Source organism: Podarcis bocagei (assembly GCF_964188305.1).
Source record: "Podarcis bocagei genome assembly, chromosome: 8".
Classification (NCBI taxonomy): Eukaryota; Metazoa; Chordata; class Lepidosauria; order Squamata; family Lacertidae; genus Podarcis; species Podarcis bocagei.
The window spans coordinates 92,550,343-92,568,471 of NC_138133.1; the positions used below are offsets into that span (position 1 = coordinate 92,550,343).

The window sequence follows — 18,129 nt, forward strand, 5'->3', positions numbered from 1 at the left end:
CTAAATCTCAGCCCTGCGGAGGCGGAGGAAAGACGCCGGAGCCGCTTCCAGCCCTGCCCTGGCCCGGTGGGGGCGGACTCTTGGACCTCTCGTCAGCCCCCTTGCAAGAGAAGCTCAGCCTCCTTGCAACACCCAACCCAGTGGACAGGGGGTGGGGGTCCAGGGATGCAGCTGGATGCACTGGAGGGAAATAGCGGGGGGGGGGGGAGCGAGAGGCTGCCGAGAGAACAGGATGTGCTTCAGGGTTTGTTAAATCGATTGCAGGAGAAAGTGCTGAAATAGCGCTCCGGAGTCCCTCCTCTCCCCGCGCCGACCCCCTCCGTTGCAGGGAGGGGGGAGACTCGCGAACTTGACTGGCGGGGCTGGATGGATGCGCTCTCCTCGGCCCCCCGGAACCTCTAGATCATCCCAGGGCTCAGCCCCGAGGCAGATGCAATCAGCATCAAAGAGGCGGCCCGTTTTCGGGCCTCGGAGGGGAGTGGGCTCCCTCCGCTTCTCGGCTTTTTGTAAGGTGTTCGGGGCAGAGGACCTTGTCAATCGCTTATCTCGCTTCCCAGCTCCCCCCCGCCCCGCCCCCCCCCACTGCTTATGTTCCTCCGAGTCCGTATAGCGCCCCATGGATGTGGATCTGAGGCTGCGGAAGGGTCTCAGCTCTGCGCAGGGCGCGCTCGGCGGGAGAAGTGGGGAGCAGCGCTCAGCGCCCCCGACCCAAATTCTGGGACATCGCTGGGGGGGGGGGGAGCAGACTGGGACAGAAGAGCGCCTCCTACCGGATCTTCTCCCCTACCTCTGCAAAATAAAAATCCCTGCGCTAGAGCGCCGTCCTCCCTGCGTCTGCGCGCTTTGCAAGGGAGGATCCGCGCAACCACGCGACTCGGACGCAGATGACTCAGGGAGCCGCCAGCCCTCTTCAGAGCCGCAAAGCATGCTGAGGGACGTAGTCTTTGCGGGGGGACCGCTGAGCACGTGACAGGCGCGCATCGCCCACCCCCCACAACTTGCTCGGGCTCCTACTCTCCTCTCCGTCCCTTCCGTGCAGCTGGGATCCGCCGCGCCGGGTCTTGCGCGCAGCCTCGCCGTGCTGCACCCCAGAAGTGTCTGCCCTGCAGTGCTGGGCAGGCAACCTTCCACCGGGGGGGGGGGAGAGGGGGAGGGAGGGAATCCCTCTTCGCTGATTGGCTACTTCCCTGATCCTGTCCCGCCCAGTCCCAGGGCGACCTCCCTTACTCCCCTCCCCCCCCCCAATTTTTGCGGGCTGGCCTAAGCTGACCCCTCTGCAACCCGGAGTATGACTCAGCAAAGCTGTAGGCCGGCTGGGGGGGAGAGGGGGTCGCGCACGGAAGACTCCTCTGCCCGCATCCTCCGCCTTGCGCATCCTGCAGCCCCTTCTCCTGGTTGGAAGGGGGCTGGGGACCCCTTTTCCTAGCTGGCCCCTCGCCATCTTCCACTTGGGAAGCAGAGCCAAGGTGATCTCCTCTCACCGCAGCCCCACCCCCCCAAAAAAAACCTTGCACCGAAGAACTGCAACCTTCAGCTTCTTGCCTGGACGGCGCGGGGATGTGCGGACGCTGCGCCGCTGCGGAGACGCGCCTCTGCTGCTGCTGCTGCTGCTGCTGCTGCTGCTGCTGCCGACGCTGCAGCCCGAGTGCAGGCGAGGGAGGAAGCCTCCAAGGGGGCGGCAGGCAAGGAGAACCAGGGGGGGCAGGCTCCCCGATAAATGCACGGCTCAGGTCTCTGCCATCGGCGCATCTGCGGGCCCGACTTGGGGGTCTAGGGATGCAGCTCGTTCAGGAGGAACAAGCCCCGCAATGCACTTCGCCTTTGATCCGGTGCCAGAGGATTAGGTGACAGGAAGGCGCTTCCTCTCTCTCTCTCCCCCTTTGCACAACTTGTTCCCTCTCCCCTCGCACACGTAGAGTTCCTCCTCGTTTGCAGGCTTTGAGAGCAAGACTCTCACGTGAAGAAGTACTGCGATGCGGGGTGCAAAGCAGAAACAGGAAACCTCTTTCTCTCTCTCTGTTTTCTAATCCATGCTGCCCGCAGCTCTGCCAATCCTTTCTCCAAACGTCGCTTGTGAAGAGGGAGCCTGCTTCGGTTTTGCACATTTCACACTGCTGGAGGATTTGCATTTGGCTGGCTTCTTCCCAGTCAGGGATTCTTGAGCTGCCATTCCTGCATTGCAGGGGCTTGGACAAGTCAACCCATGGGGTTCCAGCTCTAAAATCCAATGACCTTGGAAAGTCATGGGCTGTCCTTCACAGGAGCTTTTGGTATGACTCCTGCATTGCAGGAAGTTGGACTTGATGACCCCTGCAGTACCTTCCATCTCTGTGATTCTACTGTTTTCTGGCGTCCTCAGCTAATGTTTTGAACCTTTACATCTCTCATGGTATGATAAACATTTGAAGATGCTCAGGACAGCTAACTGACCATCGCCTTTGAGACTTTTGCAGGTGAATCCACACCCACACACCCACACCCTGAGCTTCCACTTCCCTGAGAGAGCAGCCTTTCTCTCACCTGGAGCTCTCCAGATGTCTTGAACTGCCCTTCCTGTCAGCCCCTGGGGCTGATGGGAGTTGTAGTCCAAAACTTCTAGACAGCCCTGGTTTGGGGGAAACAAGCTCCTCTCAGGGCTTCTTAATCAGCCAGGCCTCTCCTCCCCAGGGAATGCTGAGGACGCCAGTTCCATACCTAGAAGAATTAGAGAGAAACCTCGTATGCAGGTCCATTTCCATGCAACAGTTCAAACACAGCTATAGCTCATCTGTGGAGAGCTTCCTGCAAAAGGAAGAGGACAGAAACAGAAAACCACATCCGGTGGCTGCAGCTGTTTGGACAGGGAAACAAAACTGATATTTAAAGCACATTCGAAGTCCATTGTTTCCCTCAAATAATTCTGGATACTGTAGTTTACCCCTCACAGTTATGATTCCCACCAACCCTGAATGAACTTTACTGCCCAGAATTCTTTGAGGAGGCAAATGTGCTTTAAAGGAGTAATGTGTGTGCACACTAAATTAGGTGGGCATTTCACAAGTTTCAGTTTTCTTCGCATCCTCTAGGATAGAGCCCCCTTCCTGGGTCCCCAAGTGAAAATATACCACTCCCTCTCCTGCCACCCCAGTCCTCACCACAAACCTAACAGCTCCCTTCTCCAACGCAGAGAGTGTCCTTTGGTTCTCCTTCCTGCCCTCCTGAAAATTTCCACTGTCACTCAGGTTGTACCACAAACACACACACACACACCTCTCTCACTTTTGCCCCAATACACATTGCAGCAGCTCCAACAGAGTGAAACCAGGCAGGACCATCTGGCATAGGCAGCTGCATTGTAGTGAGCCAGGATACTACTGGTCCCTCTAGTTGGGTCCCCAGCTGTTGTAGGCCTACAACTCCCATCATCCCTAGCTAGCAGGACCAGTGCTCAGGGATGATGGGAGTTGTAGGCCAACAAGAGCTGGAGGACCCAAGTTTGAGAAACACTGGTACACTGATGGGCAGCAACTCTCCACAGAGTCCCAGCGCTGGGGTCTCTCCCAGCCCTTCTTGGAGATGCCCTGGGGAGTTGCATGTGGGACCTTCTGCTTACCAAGAAAATGTCCTCTCATGGAGCTACAGCCCCTCCCCGAGAAATTTGGTTTTGTGGGAATGTTCAGGGAGGCAGAAGAGGATATATTGTTTATTAATATCCTTCCTAACTTGCGCTAGCAAATTTCTTAACTTAGCAGAGTTACATTCCCCCTTTTTACATGCACAGCAGATAGCTGGTTGCAGGCTCGTGTGAGCCTCTCACTATTATACAATTCAGTCTGTCTCAGATTGAATTGTACATTCTTGGTAAGTTCCCTTGAATCCCTCTTAAAAGAATAAAGACTCCACAATCTTATTCAAAGTCAATAAAAGAAGTCTACTCTCATCAGTTCACAGCTGGATTCTTGAAGGCAGACTTAGTTACAAATATGTACATGTGGATATACACCATATGGGGGAATAATCCCAGTGCTTCTGCTAGCTGAGAGCTAGCAGAGCAGTCCTAGCTAAAAGCTGGTCAAACGAAGAAGGAAGTCAAAAAGAGGGAAGGGTGCTGCGTGACTCGTCCTTTTGTTACCTGGACAGGTAAGGCCATGCCCACCTCTAGTCACATGCAAAAGGAAGGATGCTCCAGCCAGGAGGAACAGGAAATTTTGACTGGCTGGACCAAACACCCCCTCGCATGTCTTCTCTAGCATTACAAGGAATGTTGTACTTGACTGCCTCTCATGGCTCACATCCCACAGGTGTGGCCTTCAGGGACATACACTTTGACTGGCATTTCCTCTGGTGAGGAAGGAACTAACGTAGCCCAAGCACAGGAAGTCAAGATTGCCTCCTTGGGTATATTAACTTTGGGGCCGTCATCCTTCTTGGAGTGCAAGGACATTGCGAGGGAAGGGCAAACCCCAAAGCACGGGGCAAGTTCCAAGGCCCAGATCTTTTGCCTTAACTGCTTTTAGTGCAAGCACACATTTCAGCACTGCACTTTGCACCACACGCAGCCATCCCGCAAGCAGCCCAGCCACCTCCAGCCTTTGCCCAACAGCAAATCTCTGCTGTGGGCCTCATCTCCAAGTCTGTCCAGTGCCCAGCAGTGCCCTCGATGGAGGCTCCGCATCGCCACATCTTCTCCAGGCTTCATATGAGCCAGGAGCATTACAAATCAATTCCTCTCCCAAGTTTATGCAGAGTTTAGACTTTGGATGTGTGCAGAGCTGGCCCAGGACATTTTGCCACAAGAGTCAAATCAGAAGACAGTCCCTCCCTCTGCAGCCACAACCGCCTCCTCCGCTGCGCATGGATTGGGGAGGCTGAATTGGTGGGAGATAGATTTGATCGATGAGATACAGTCCAGCAGGATGTTCTCCTGGGCAAACCCCATCCCTGCTAGAATGTGCCCTGGGCCGGAGGATGGCAGAGCAGGAGGCAGGCAGGCAAACCTCACCCATGCATGGGGCACAGTCCCCTGAGTCAGAAGTTCTCTGCAAGCCCCACTGAAATAATACACCCAGCGGGGGGTGTGTGTGTTAATTTCAAGAGGGTTCATAGCATCAGAAGAACCTGGCTGTTGCATCAGGCCCACCTAGTCAAGCCACCTGTGGACAACCAGGTGTGAGATGAGGATGCTGGACTAGATGGAGCTTTGGCCAGGTATAACAGCCAAGATCTTCTGATGTTCTTCACCCTCTTTCCGGCCATCCCAGGGGCTTAGGACCTTCCGATCATTAGTGGAAGGGGGTGTTTGGGGCAAACTCTGCTAGTTGTAGTGCTGGGATGTTACATAAGCAGTCAAGTATAACACTTCCTGTTTGCCCACATTGTTACTCCAGCCAGGAGGACTTCCTGTCACACCTGGTCTGAATCATAGAATCATAGAATCATAGAGTTGGAAGAGACCACAAGGGCCATCGAGTCCAACCCCTTGCCAAGCAGGAAACACCATCAGAGCACTCCTGACATATGGTTGTCAAGCCTTTGCTTAAAGACCTCCAAAGGAGGAGACTCCACCACACTCCTTGGCAGCAAATTCCACTGTCGAACAGCTCTTACTGTCAGGAAGTTCTTCCTAATGTTTAGGTGGAATCTTCTTTCTTGTAGCATCCTTATAATGTTTAGGTGGAATCTTCTTTCTTGTCTGGAGCATCCTTCCCCTGCGTGTGACCAGGTAGATTGGCGTGACCCCGGGAGACCCCATAAAAGGGCCAGTCACGCAGCCATCTCCCTCTTTGATGCCATGATCTCTTGATGTCTCTTGCTGTCTGCTGGTTCTCAGCCAGCAGCACATGGGCTCATATCCCTACATGGGGTGAACCCACTCTCATTTCTGTAACTACAAGCTAAAAGCCTGCCTTCAGGGAACCTACTGTGAACTGAATGGAAGTAAACTTCTTATCATTATTTCAAAGAGAAGACTGCTGTGTCTTTATTCTTATTAAGAGGGAACAAAGGGGATGTGCCAGGATCAAACCCAATCTGGACAGGCCATATTGGGTTGCTTAAGTAAACCAACTAGCTTCCTTTCAAATACTGTGGAATGTACTCTGCTACTTACTCACTAGCGTGAGTGAGGAAGGATAATATTTAATCAATATATCCTCTCCTACCATCCACAACATTCCCACACAAACTCTGCTAGTTGTAATGCAGAGGTGACCAGAAAGGGCTAAACCTCAGTGGCAGAGCTCCTGCTTTGCCTACAGACGGTCCCGTGTTCCATCTCCCGTGGCATTTCCTCGGAGGGCTGGAAGAGATTCCTGGGGAGCTGCTGTCAGTTTCAGTGTGGACAATCATGAGCGAGATGGACCTGTGGTCTGACCAAGCAGAGGGCAGCTTCTTTCTGTGTTCCTGTGGGACCTTCCAGCTTGCTTGCCCAGAGGAGGGGAACAGGATCCCTGGAGAAGTCCTGTAATGTAGTGGAATGCAGGTGAAAGGGCAGACTCTCTGGTTTTCAGGTGGGTCCCTTTCAAGCCAGAACCTCTTGCAGGGCTCTTTTATAGCAACACCAGGCAGGGGGTGAAGGGACCACAATCCCCGTGTGGGTACATAGCTGGCCGCTCTGCTTCAGACCCCTTTTCAAAAGGAAGGCACCTGGATGCACCTGGTGTATTTAGGCAGTTGTGCTTAGGAAGCCTCGAGTTTCATGAGATGTTTTCCTCCACGGTGACGAAGGGCCTTGCTGCACCTTAATGTCAAACAGATGTCTAGGGCAGCTTCCCCCAGCCTCATGCCTTCCAGATGTTAAGAAGAAGCTACTGGATCAGGCCAATGGCCCGTCTAGTCCAGTTCTCACAGTGACCAACCAGATGTGCCTCTATTGGGAAACCAGCTGTGAAAGCAGAGCAGAGCCAGCTTTTCAGGGAACTTGCAATAGCCTTCCCCGGAGTTTGTCCAATCCTCTTTTAAAGCTATCTAGGTGGGCGCTGTGGGTTAAACCACAGAGCCTAGGACTTGCTGATCAGAAAGTCGGTGGTTCGAATCCCTGCGACGGGGTGAGCTCCCATTGCTCGGTCCCTGCTCCTGTCAACCTAGCAGTTTGAAAGCAAAGTGCAAGTAGATAAATAGGTACCACTCCGGCGGGAAGGTAAATGGCGTTTCCGTGCGCTGCTCTGGTTCACCAGAAGCGGCTTAGTCATGCTGGCCACATGACCCAGAAGCTGTACACCAGCTCCCTCGGCCAGTAAAGTGAGATGAGCGCTGCAACCCCAGAGTCGGTCACGACTGGACCTAATGGTCAGGAGTCCCTTTACCTTTACCTTTAGGTTAGTGGCCATCCTTGCCTCCTGCAGGAACAAGTTTAACAATGCGCTGCGTAAAGAAGTCCTATTATTTGTCTTGAATCTTCCAGCGCTTACTTTCATTGGATGTCCATGAGATCTTGTGTTAAGAGAGAGGGAGGAAAACATTTCTCTGCCCACTTTTCCCACGCCATCTATTATTTGAAAACCTTCAACCACGTCACCTTTTTCTTGCCAAAAGTCCCAAAGTCCTTCCCTCATAAAGGAGTTGCTCCATCTTGATAATTTTGTTTGCCTTTTTCTAATTTTACAATAGCCTTTCCAGAGGAAGGTGACTGGAGCTGTACAGTATTCCAAATATGGAATGGATTCATGGATCACTGTCTTGCCGTGGCAAAGGGGCTTGAATAACTCAGAGAAGCTATGAGCTATGCTTTGCAGGGCCACCCAAGATTGACAGGTCATAGTGGAGAGTTTTGACCAAACGTGATCCACCTGGAGCAGAACCGGCAAGCCACTCCAGTATCCCTGCCAAGAAAACTCCATGGACAAAACCAACAAGCATTATTGTGATATTGGCAGTTCCGTTCCTAGTGATCCCTAGCATGGAATTTGCCTTTTCCACAGCTGACGCACACTGGGTCACCATCTTCACAGAGCTGTCCACTATGACCCCAAGGTCTCTTTCCTGGTCTGTCACTGCCAGGTCATACCCCATGAGTGTATACGGTTTGTGAAATTCAGATGTTTAAAGTGACATGCATCACTTTAAACTTGTTCACACTGAATTGTATTTGCCCTTTTACTTTCCATTCATTCTGTTTGGAAAGGTCCTTTTGGAGTTTTCAGAATCCCTTCTTCTGTTAAGGACCCTGAAGCATTTGTTATTTTCGTTATTGATTATTATATTTGTATACCACCCTTCATCCGAAGATCACAGAGTGGTATGCAACATAAAAATACAGAATGAGAACTCAAAATATGTAATAAAACAAAAACAAACAAATAACTCCTCCCTCCCACTAACACATTTAAAAGGCCGTAGAATGTTAATCAGACTAGGGCCTGGTTATAAAGAAACATTTTCTCCTGGTGCCTAAAGATATGTAATGAAGGTGCCAGGCAAGCCTCCCTGGGGAGATGGTTCCACAAACAGGGGGCCACCACAGAAAAGTCCCGACCTTGTGTTACCACCCACCGGACCTCCCGTGGAGAAGGCACATGAAGAAGGGCCTCTGGGCTGGATCATAGTGGGAGAGGCAGTCCTTCAGGTATTGCAGTCCTGAGCCATTTAAGGATTTACAGGTCGAAAGCGGCACTTTGGCTTGGGCCCAGAAACTATCACACCTTCAGTGAGATCTCTTGTGCTCCTGTCCTTCTTGTGAGCTTCCCAGGAGAAACCTCTGGTTGGCCATGTCAGAACAGAATGCTGGACAAAGTGGACCTTTGGCCTGGGCCACCTCCTGAGAAGAGAAGACTCCCTGGAAAAGACCCTGATGTTGGGAAAGATGGAGGGCACAAGGAGAAGGGGACGACAGAGGACGAGATGGTGGGACAGTGTTCTCGAAGCTACCAGCATGAGTTTGACCAAACTGCGGGAGGCAGTGGAAGACAGGAGGGCCTGGCGTGCTCTGGTCCAGGGGGTCACGAAGAGTCGGACACGACTAAATGACTAAACAACAACAAAGAGGGTTCCAGATCACGCAGAAGTTTGTGGGCTGGATCCCTCACTCAGGGCTCTCTCCCTCCAGACATCTGCTCTGTATGTTCAGAGAGGAAGGGTCCTAGTTTTCCTTAACTGTGAATGACTCATGGCTGGAGGAGCCTCGGACAGGGATTTCAGAACACGTGGAGACCAGATCACATGGAGGCTCCTTGACTCTGTGCACACGTGGAGGGGAAGCCAAGCGGTCCAAAAAGGGAAAGGAGAACAAGCAGAAGTCACTTGCAGATGGGAAATGAACCTCGACCACTGCTTGGTGGAAGAATCCTTTCCCAACAGTTTCTCCGGATACTTGGAGAGAGGGATGTCAGGAGCAGAGGCGACCCCTCGCCGCCCCCTCCCCCGGCAGCCAAGGGTTTGCGGGCCAGCCTGAGCGCTCCCCCTCCCCCGCCCAGCTGCCGGCTGGCGTGTCTCCTCCAGGGGGCTGGAGTTGGGGGGTGGGGGGAGCGCTGCTGCTGCGTCGGGCCCGGCCTGCCTCTCCCCTCCCCCTGCCCGTCCGTCTTGGGGGAAATTGCTTCTGTGCTCCGGGTTAACTAGGATGAAAGGCGGCGGTTCCCTCCCTTTGTCCCTCCTCCCCGATGCCTTTAATCAGAGGAGGGGGAGGGAGCCACGACGTGATCCGCATGCAAACCGGGGAAGCGGCTCAGATGCCCCCTTCGGACGCCCGGGAAGCCGGGGCTGAGCTCGGCTGCCGGGAGCTGCTGCAATTAGCAGGGAGGGGGCGAAGACCCCCTTTATTGGCGGGGGGCGACAAAGGAGCAACAGGCGAGAACGCACAGCCCGTCCTCCTTCTCAGCTGCTCAGGAAGACTTCCTACTGCACGAGTCGGTCGGACTTGACCGTGGCTGGGGGATTCGGAGTGGGGTCTCTCTCTCTCTCTCTCTCTCTCTCTCTCTCTCTCTCTCTCTCTCTCTCTCTCTCTCTCTCTCTCTCTCTCTCTCTCTCTCTCTCTCTCTCCTCTCTCTCTCTCTCTCTCTCTCTCTCTCTCTCTCTCTCTCTCTCTCTCTCCCCCCTCCGAAACTTGCACGCAAAAGAACATCGGAAGGAAGCTGCAGTTAGTATACTGAGCCAGACCGTTGGCTCATCTATCTCAGTAGTATAGAACCATAGGATTGAAGAGTTAGCCTTGGTGAAGGCTTGACCTTTTCATCCCCCCAAAAGTTTTTGATCTGAGTTTCCATTGAAATGAGGCTGCGTTTTAATGTTGTTTTTAAAGTTGTATTTCAATCAATTTGTTTTTATATCAGTTATCAGCCGCCCTGAGCCCGGTCTTGGCTGGGGAGGGCGGGGTATAAATAAAATTTATTATTATTATTATTATTAAAGAGTTGGAAGGGACCCTGAGGGTCATCTAGTCCAACCCGCTGCAAGGCAGGAATCCCAACCAAAGCATTCAAGACGGATGGCCACCCAGCCTTGGCTTAAAAGCCTCCGAGGGAGGAGAATAGTCCGGTGCACTCTCGAAGGGCTCTTCATGTCTTATTATTTGCACTGTCCAGTCTTCCCAAGCCCTGCCTGGATATATTGCTGGTGACGGAACCTGGGACTTTTTGAAAACAAAGCAGGGCGCTCTTCCATCGGCGTGGCTAGCGAGCATGTGCAGAGAGCACCCGCTTCTTCCCTAAGCAAGCGCCCGCGGGCAGAGGCTCCCGCCTGCGTTTTCCTTTCCAGCCCCGACAGACAACAGCTCTCGTCTTCGACAGGGTGGAGGCGGGGAGATCAAAGGGCCTGAGGACCCGGGTTCGTGTGAATCAGCCTCGCGGGGCGCGCGCTACTTCCAAAGGACCGGCCTCCTTCACGCGCGCGCCTGGACCACAGTTTGGAGAAAGGCGGAAAGAAATCGAGGACATACAAAGGATCTATTGCAAGATTTTCTTCTCTCTTTTATTATTATTAATAATAATATTATTATCGTGAAGTGCTCCAGGACACCGTTGTGCTAATTGTGCTTTACTGGTACATCATTCAAATACTGGCTCAAAATCATTATTATTCTCGTCATTATTATTTGTCTGCATTTAGTATTATTATGTCTTTTCTCCTAGGGAAAAGTTTCTCTCTTTTTTCTCTCTCTCTCTCCACAAACAGGCTTAGAATTCTTTACAGCTTGTAAAAATTCATGTAAATTTCCAAACGGTATTTACAAAGCTCCTTGCAATATACAGTCGTCAGAGTCGATCCCCTTTTGAAATCGGTATTAGCGGAGGGAGCAATAGTTAGCAGTCTTAGCGTCAGAAGTCATCGTTCTAGTAGCATTATTAATTATCTTAAGTACAAAAACAGGAGGTCCTAGCTAATACAAGTTTCCTTCTACCTGAATTCTATTAAGGTTGTTTTTTTTTTTAATTCTTTTGTGCTGTTTATTTCTCTTAAGTTATTCATAAAATGGAAAGACCTAAAAGGGGGGAGGAAGGTGCCTTATAGGAGGAGGACCGTCTACGTGGCTTGGTTGGCTTGCCTAAGAATCGGAGAACAGTTGAGAGGGATGATGGGACCCCAAGGGTGTAGTGGTGTAGTGGTTAGAGCGGTGGACTCCTAATCTGGGGAACCGGGTTCGCGTCTCCGCTCCTCCACCTGCAGCTGCTGGGTGACCTTGGGCCAGTCACACTTCTCTGAAGCCTCTCAGCCCCACTCACCTTGTGGGAGAGGAAGGGAAAGGAGATTGTGAGCCGCTTTGAGACTCCTTAGGGGTGTGATAAAGCTGGCTATCAAATCCAAACTCCTCTTCTTCGTCTAGCCCAATCAGCTGCAATGCAGGAGCGAGGAGGCGATGGCGTGGATGGGACAGGATCCTTCCCGCATGAATGACGTGAGAAGGCTATATCTGAAGTCTAGGAGGGGGTGGGATGGAGCCCGGGCCTCAATGTGCAGGAAGGGGGGCGGGGCTCTGAGGCGCGGCATCCCAGAGGTGTGAGCGCCAGATACCTCCCCGTCCACGGACACACCTGTTGAAGGCAGGTAAATTCATTGGGGCTGGCCCTGGATGGAGGGTCCGGGGTTCTCAAGGTGGGCGTGAAGCCACCCTCCCCCGGGCAGGTGTAACTGCACCTTTGACCCCTCCCAGCAGCCCTTCCAGAAACTCAGCGCCTGGAAACGGGTCGGGGTGTGTGTGTGCAGAAAGGGACTCTGAAAAGCCACCGTGGACGGTCCTCCGGAGGTTGGCTAGAAAAAAGGGAGGGAGGGGGGTTAATTGCTCGTAGGTCTCCTGGCAAGGCAAGCGCTACAAGCCTAGAGAGGTGACTAAGCTACTCGGAAGTAAGTCGAAGAAGGCAGGCAGTGTGCATTCATTAGAAGAGAAGAGAAGGAAGATTCGCCGTATTAACTCTATCTTACTACATTGGCAAAGTCCCTGATATCCGTTGCTATTAAGAATATTGGATTAAAATGTACCTGATTCCTCAGTAATACTATTGTCTTAAAAATAACATGCATTACGTTAATTATTGCTTCTATTAGTTCAGTAGGAGAATATTGCCCTCAAATAGACTATTATTATTATTATCTAAAAGTTTGGCAAAGAAAAAAGTGACGTAAAATTGTTTTACAAATGAAAATCCATAATAATAATAATAATAATTTAAAAAAGCATCATCAAATTGGCATAGATTTTTAAATACATTTTTTTTGTTCTTGCATGCAAAAAATCCTGTGTTAGAAAGGATGGCAACAACATCCCGCCCCCCCGCCCCCCCCACCCTCAACAAAAAGAAAGAAAGCAAGAAGGAAAGGAAAAAAAGGCCAGTCCTTTTTCCTCGTGTTTGTTTCCTCGTTCCCTCCCCCTTCAAAAAGTGACGTAGACTTTGGCATAGTAAAGTAGTCTTGGCAACAAACGAACAGATTGGAAGTCAACAGTGGTGCAAAAGAGTTGGCTCGTCTCAACAACCGAAAATTCGAAAAAGTGCAAACGTAAAAGTCTTAAGGGAGGAGGCGCTCCCCCCTCGAATAAATAAATGCATAAATAAACAAACGCATAAATAAATAAATAAATAAATAAGAAAGTTTCCAAGTTAAATATATACTTCTGCATTTTCCTTTCTTTCAAATAAATAATTTTTAAAAAGACCCGTCAAATAAATATATAGCAAAGCAAACACTTAGGAAAATAGAAATTGACACTTTTTGGAAAAGAAAAGAGAAAAAAAAAAAGGAAGAGAGAAAAACCGTCTCGCAAATGAAATCGTAAAAAGAGAATCGTTCGCCTGACGTAATTCATTAATGAATAATTCATAATCATCATTATTGTTATTATGCTTATTAGGCTTATTATACTTTGCGGGAAGAGCAGGAGTGTGGAGATGGCGGGGGGTGCGCTTGGCTTGTTGTTGTTTGTTTGTTTTACCTTTCCAGGCGGACCCTTGCGCGGCCCTTGGCTGCGGGGGTTTCGCGAATCTGGCTTCGCGGTTTCGCAAGGCGAAGTCGACCCTTTCGGAAAGCCCGGAGGAGGAGGAAGAGACAGGGAGGGAGGGCAAGGGCGCGGGAGGAGGGAGCCCTCAGCGTGGCCTCTCCCCTCCCGGGGGCGCAGGGGCCGGAGAGGGCGCCGCGCGCGGGTTCAGGCGTCCAGGGGGCTGAGCGGGGGCGGGACGGCGCCCTTGAAGCAGGCGGACTCGTAGTGCTTGTTCAGGTAGGACTTGAGGGCGAAGGTCTTGTTGCAGCGTTTGCACTTGAAGTGCTTGAAGGCGGAGTGAGTCTGCATGTGGGCGCGCAGGTTGGAGCGGTCGGCGAAGGCCTTGCCGCAGTGGGCGCAGCCGAAGGGCTTCTCGCCCGTGTGCGAGCGCATGTGGCCCTGCAGCAGCCAGGGCCGGCTGAAGGCCTTGCCGCACACGTCGCACTTGTGTTTGAGGTCGTGCGTCAGGAGGTGCATGGCCATGGCCGGCATGGACACGTACACCTTCCCGCACGTGGGACACTTCTTGGCCATCTTGCTGTCCAGGCTGCGGTGCGTCTGCTTGTGGCGGCTCAGGTTGGACGACGTGGCGTACGTCTTGCCGCACTCGCTGCACGTGTGCCGCTGCTGCTGCTGCTGCTGCTGCGGAGCAAGAGGAGGGCCGCCCTGCGGGCCGGACTGCTGCGGAGCCTGGCCCAGCCGGGAGCCCGCCGCCCCGCCGCCGCCCACCACCGCCGCCTTGCGGCGCGAGCGGCCGTCGGTGATGAAGAAGGCATCGACGGCGTAGCCCTCGCTCACCGCCGCGTCGCCGTTGATGTAGCCGCCGGCCAACTCCGAGTGGGGGCTGTCCGGCGGGTCCGAGTCGGGCGCGCCGTAGTCGCCGTGGCTGCCGGGGTAGATGACGCCCGTCGGCGAAGGGACCTTGAGCCCGCCGTCGCTCTCGCCCTCGTACACCGACGACGGGGAGATGTACTCGCTGATGTAGCCTCCTGAGGAGGGGTGGGGAAGGGGAAGGGGGCACAGGGGGTGGGGGAGAAGGGGACGGAGCAGGAGAGGAAAGGGGGGAATGAGTTGGGGGGGGAGGGGGCCGTGTGGGGGGTTTCCAGGGGGAAAGGCGCGAGTCGAGGGGAACGGGAGAGAGAAGGTTTTCCGAGGGGGACGGAGGGAGAGGTGGAGAGCAAAAGAGAAATTAGGGGGGGAGGAATGAATTGGGGGCGAGGGAGGGGGCCACGTGAGGTTTTGAAGGGGGGAGTGTAAGGGATGAGTTGCGAGGGGGAAAGGAGTGGGGGGTGGCCATGGGGAGAATTGGAAAGGACACACATGGAGAAAGAGAGATGGGTTTGGGGGCGGGAGGGGGGGAAGAGAGTGACACGCAAAGAAGGGACAAGATGGGTACAGAAGACGGGAGGAAGAGGAAGAGGGGGGCAGGAGGAAGGCCAGGGAGGGAGGGCGGAAGAGAGAGAGCGGCGTGGGTTCAGCAGCGAGTCTCCCAGGCCAGAGCAGAGCGAGCCCGGCCCGGCGACTCTGATGAGTCCATAATTGATGGGCTCGGGAGCTCGGCTCGAGAGCTCTCTAGTTAATAGATGCAACAAGCTGGAGCCCGGAGGAGCCCCCTCCCTCCCTCTCCCCCCCGCTCCCCCCCCCCGCCAAGCGGCTCCTCTGTCATGCTAATCTCCGCGGCGCTTGATGAACCTCCTTCCCCTCATCTTCCTCTCCATCATTCCGGGCCATTTCCCGGCCCTTCACCTGCGGCTGCCTCGGCCAGATAACTGCCTGGCAGGAATTGAGGAGGGGGGGAGAGAGATGTGCGGGGAGGAGAGGGGCATCCTCTTTATCTCCATTCCCCTTCCCCCACCCCACCCGCGATCCTCTCCTCTCTCTCAAGGTCAGCGCTCTGCAGGAGACCAAAGGAGAAAGGCGCGCGGGGAGGGGGGGTTGCGGAGGGGGAGGCTAATTCCCCCCTCCCCCCCTTTCCTCCCTCTCGAACCACTTCAGCAGAATTCCGGCGATTATGCAACACGCTGCAGACGGATTGCCCGGAACAAAAGCGGGGAGGGGGGGAGCGGGGGTCACCAGGAAGCCCCAGCCGGAGGGGGAGAAACATCCCCTCGTTTGGAGCCACGGATAGACAGGGAAGATTATGCGGAGTCCCGCTGAAGGGCCCTCCCCCGGGGAAAGACTCTTGGGATGCTTGGGGGGGAAGAGGGGGTTCGGTTGCCCTTGAACTTGAGCGCGAGACAAAAGGGCCTCTCTCACAAGGAACTGCAATCCAATGGGGCTCCTCTTCCTCCTCCTCTTCCCCCCTCCCCTCTCTCTCCACCCGCCCCCCCCCCGCGCCCGCGCGCCCTTGCCCCATCATGGAAAAGGCTCGCCCACCCGCCTCCGTCCCTGCAAGGTCTAATTTTAGCAGGGTTTGGATTGCATCGAAATGTGCCGAGTCAGTCAACACAGCGCCGAGCCAGGCGCGAGACCCGCTCAATATGGCCCTTCGCTGATGCCGCGGCCGCCGGGGCTGCAAAAGCATTCCAGGAAAGGCGCCGCATACCGGGACTCGCTTGAGCCCTGGCGCTCTGCCTCCCCCGGTGCCGTGAGAGCGCTCACCGGGGGGACAACCCCCCCCCCGGTGGCTCTGCTGTTGCTGCCCAGAGTTTCTGCTGCGCATTGGCACGGTTGGAGCACCGCTGACCGCCCCCCCTTCCGCACCGCCACAGCCTCGAGTCCCCCTAATCCCTGTCTCGGTGGGGGCCCCGTTCCTCTTTCTCTTCCCCCCTCCCCTCCCCTCCGCTGCTGGGTGAGGGTCCTCTGCCCACCCGCCCCCGTCCTTACCCTTGTCATGGATCCGGGAGCTGAAGTCTGTCCGCGACCTGCCGTAGGAGTTCTCGAGATCCGCCGAGGAGAAATCGTCAAGTTTGACCTTTTTAACCAGGAAAGATCTTGGCATGGTTTCTGAACTCTCCCGGAATGTGACGAAGCCCCCGCAGCTTCAGCCGATGGGTTCAAATGAGAGGTGGGGGAGATGCGGGAGGGGCGCAGGGGTGGAGGGGGGCAGGAAGGGGAAGGAGACAGCCGAAGAAAAAGAACAACAACAAAAAAGAAAGAACGGAAAACGTACAAAAATAAAATTTGCGGAGGGGGAGAAAAATCAGATTTTTTTTTTATAATAATAAGAATAAAAAAAGCAAACCCCGAAAGGACTCAAGAATGGCAATCGCGGCGCGCTATGGCTTCGTGGTATTTTTTGCTTGCTCGTTCCAAACCCCTGAATGGAGCGCTGCCCGCCGCGGAGGTCTCCAGCCTGGGCGGTTGCGCCGCGCGAGTCCTTGTTCCCGCAGCGGCGGCGGCGGCTGCTTTTGTGCGCGGCGAGGCTGCGCCTTGGCAGGCCTCTCGCTTGCGCTCCAGCGCGGCTCAGAAGCCCACCATGAGTTCGAGAGATTACAACCAACGCCGCGCTGGTTCATAAGAGGCGGCCGGCGAGTTCGGCACCTGGACAGCTCCCTCCCGGTGGGCCGGCGCTCCCCGCCTCGCTCCCCGTTCCCTCGCTGGCTCGCCCGGGCTCTCCGCCGTTGCCGCCGCCGCCGCCAGGCGCCCTCACCGCCGCCCCGCCAGCCCGGGCTGCTGCGCTCTTGCTGGGCTCGGCTTCTCCTGCCCGTCCGCCCCCTGCGGCTCGGTCCTCTCCAGCGCTGCGGCTTCTGCCTGGGTTGCGTGTGTGCTGTAATTCGTATTGTTGTTCGGCTCCGGGGCTGCGATGGCGGCGGGGAGGGGTGGCGGCGGCGGCGGCGGTTATTGCTTGCTTGGCTCGCTCGCTTGCTGGCTGGCTGGCTCGCTTGCTCGCTTGCTTGCTTGTTGGGCGGTGGGGGGGGGGGGTTCCTTGTTCAGCACTGGACAGCTCCCAGGCTTCCTTGCCGCAGCCTCTTGTTGCAAGCTCCTGAATTTCTGAAGATTCGCGGATCAGCTGTTCGGATTTATAATGCAGCGATCAGGTGGTGGACGGAAATGGAAGCGCTTAATTTAATCCATCAAAAAAAAAAAAAAAAGGGAAGAAATCTCTCCCGGGAACAGGGCTGAGACAGAATGATTTAGTGACGCTGTTGTGAGTCGCCTCCTGCCCTGCCTTTTCGTAAACCCCCTCCCACTCTTCGCTCTTTCCTTCCTTTCCTACCCTCGACCCTTGATCGTTTTTCCTTTGCAAGTTTAGAGGCGGAAAGTGCGCGGAGGAGGCAGATTCAGCTCCCGCGGCAACGTCGGAGGCTCGGCGCAGCCCCGGGTGGGGAATATATATATATATATATCCAGCATTCGCAGCCCGTTGGCAACTTGCAAGAGAAGCAACTTGGCTTGGCCGCGAAACACAAGCCCACCCCCCACCCGGCTCTATCAGACCTAATGAGGAGGGAAGGAGGGGTGTCGCTTTCTCCCCCCGCCAGTGATTTATTGGAGGGAGCGTCAGGAAGACCTGTGGGGCCCTGTGGGCGACACCCTCACTTTTTAATGAGGGAAAGGGGACGCAGGCTGGGCCTTTTGTTCCCCTTTTAGAAGGAGGTTGGTGAGAGAAAGGATCTCTTGTCTGAAGGAGGGGGGGGCTGAGTGTCGTGGGTGTCACGAATCGTGTGGGGAGGCATCATTTGCTAAAAGGTGAGGCGCTGAGACGCAACCCTGCCTTTCCTTTTACTGAGTGAGGAAATCCTCTCCCAGCCCCAGATATGTAAACGCTGGAAGCGGAGGAAAGACACTTTGCACGTGCTCAAGGGCAC

The 18,129-nt window shown here is 54.3% G+C and overlaps 1 protein-coding gene across 1 annotated transcript; it reads right to left on the minus strand.

Moving 5' to 3' along the window:
* Positions 1–13,536: 13,536 nt before the first annotated feature.
* SCRT1 (scratch family transcriptional repressor 1) lies at positions 13,537–17,706 on the minus strand. Its single transcript, XM_081205716.1, has 2 exons — positions 16,205–17,706; positions 13,537–14,367 (listed from the first exon to the last, which is right to left on the minus strand). Exons 1-2 carry the CDS (start codon positions 16,317–16,319, stop codon positions 13,544–13,546), a joined length of 939 nt encoding a protein of 312 aa, XP_081061842.1. The 5' UTR covers positions 16,320–17,706; the 3' UTR covers positions 13,537–13,543.
* Positions 17,707–18,129: the final 423 nt, after the last annotated feature.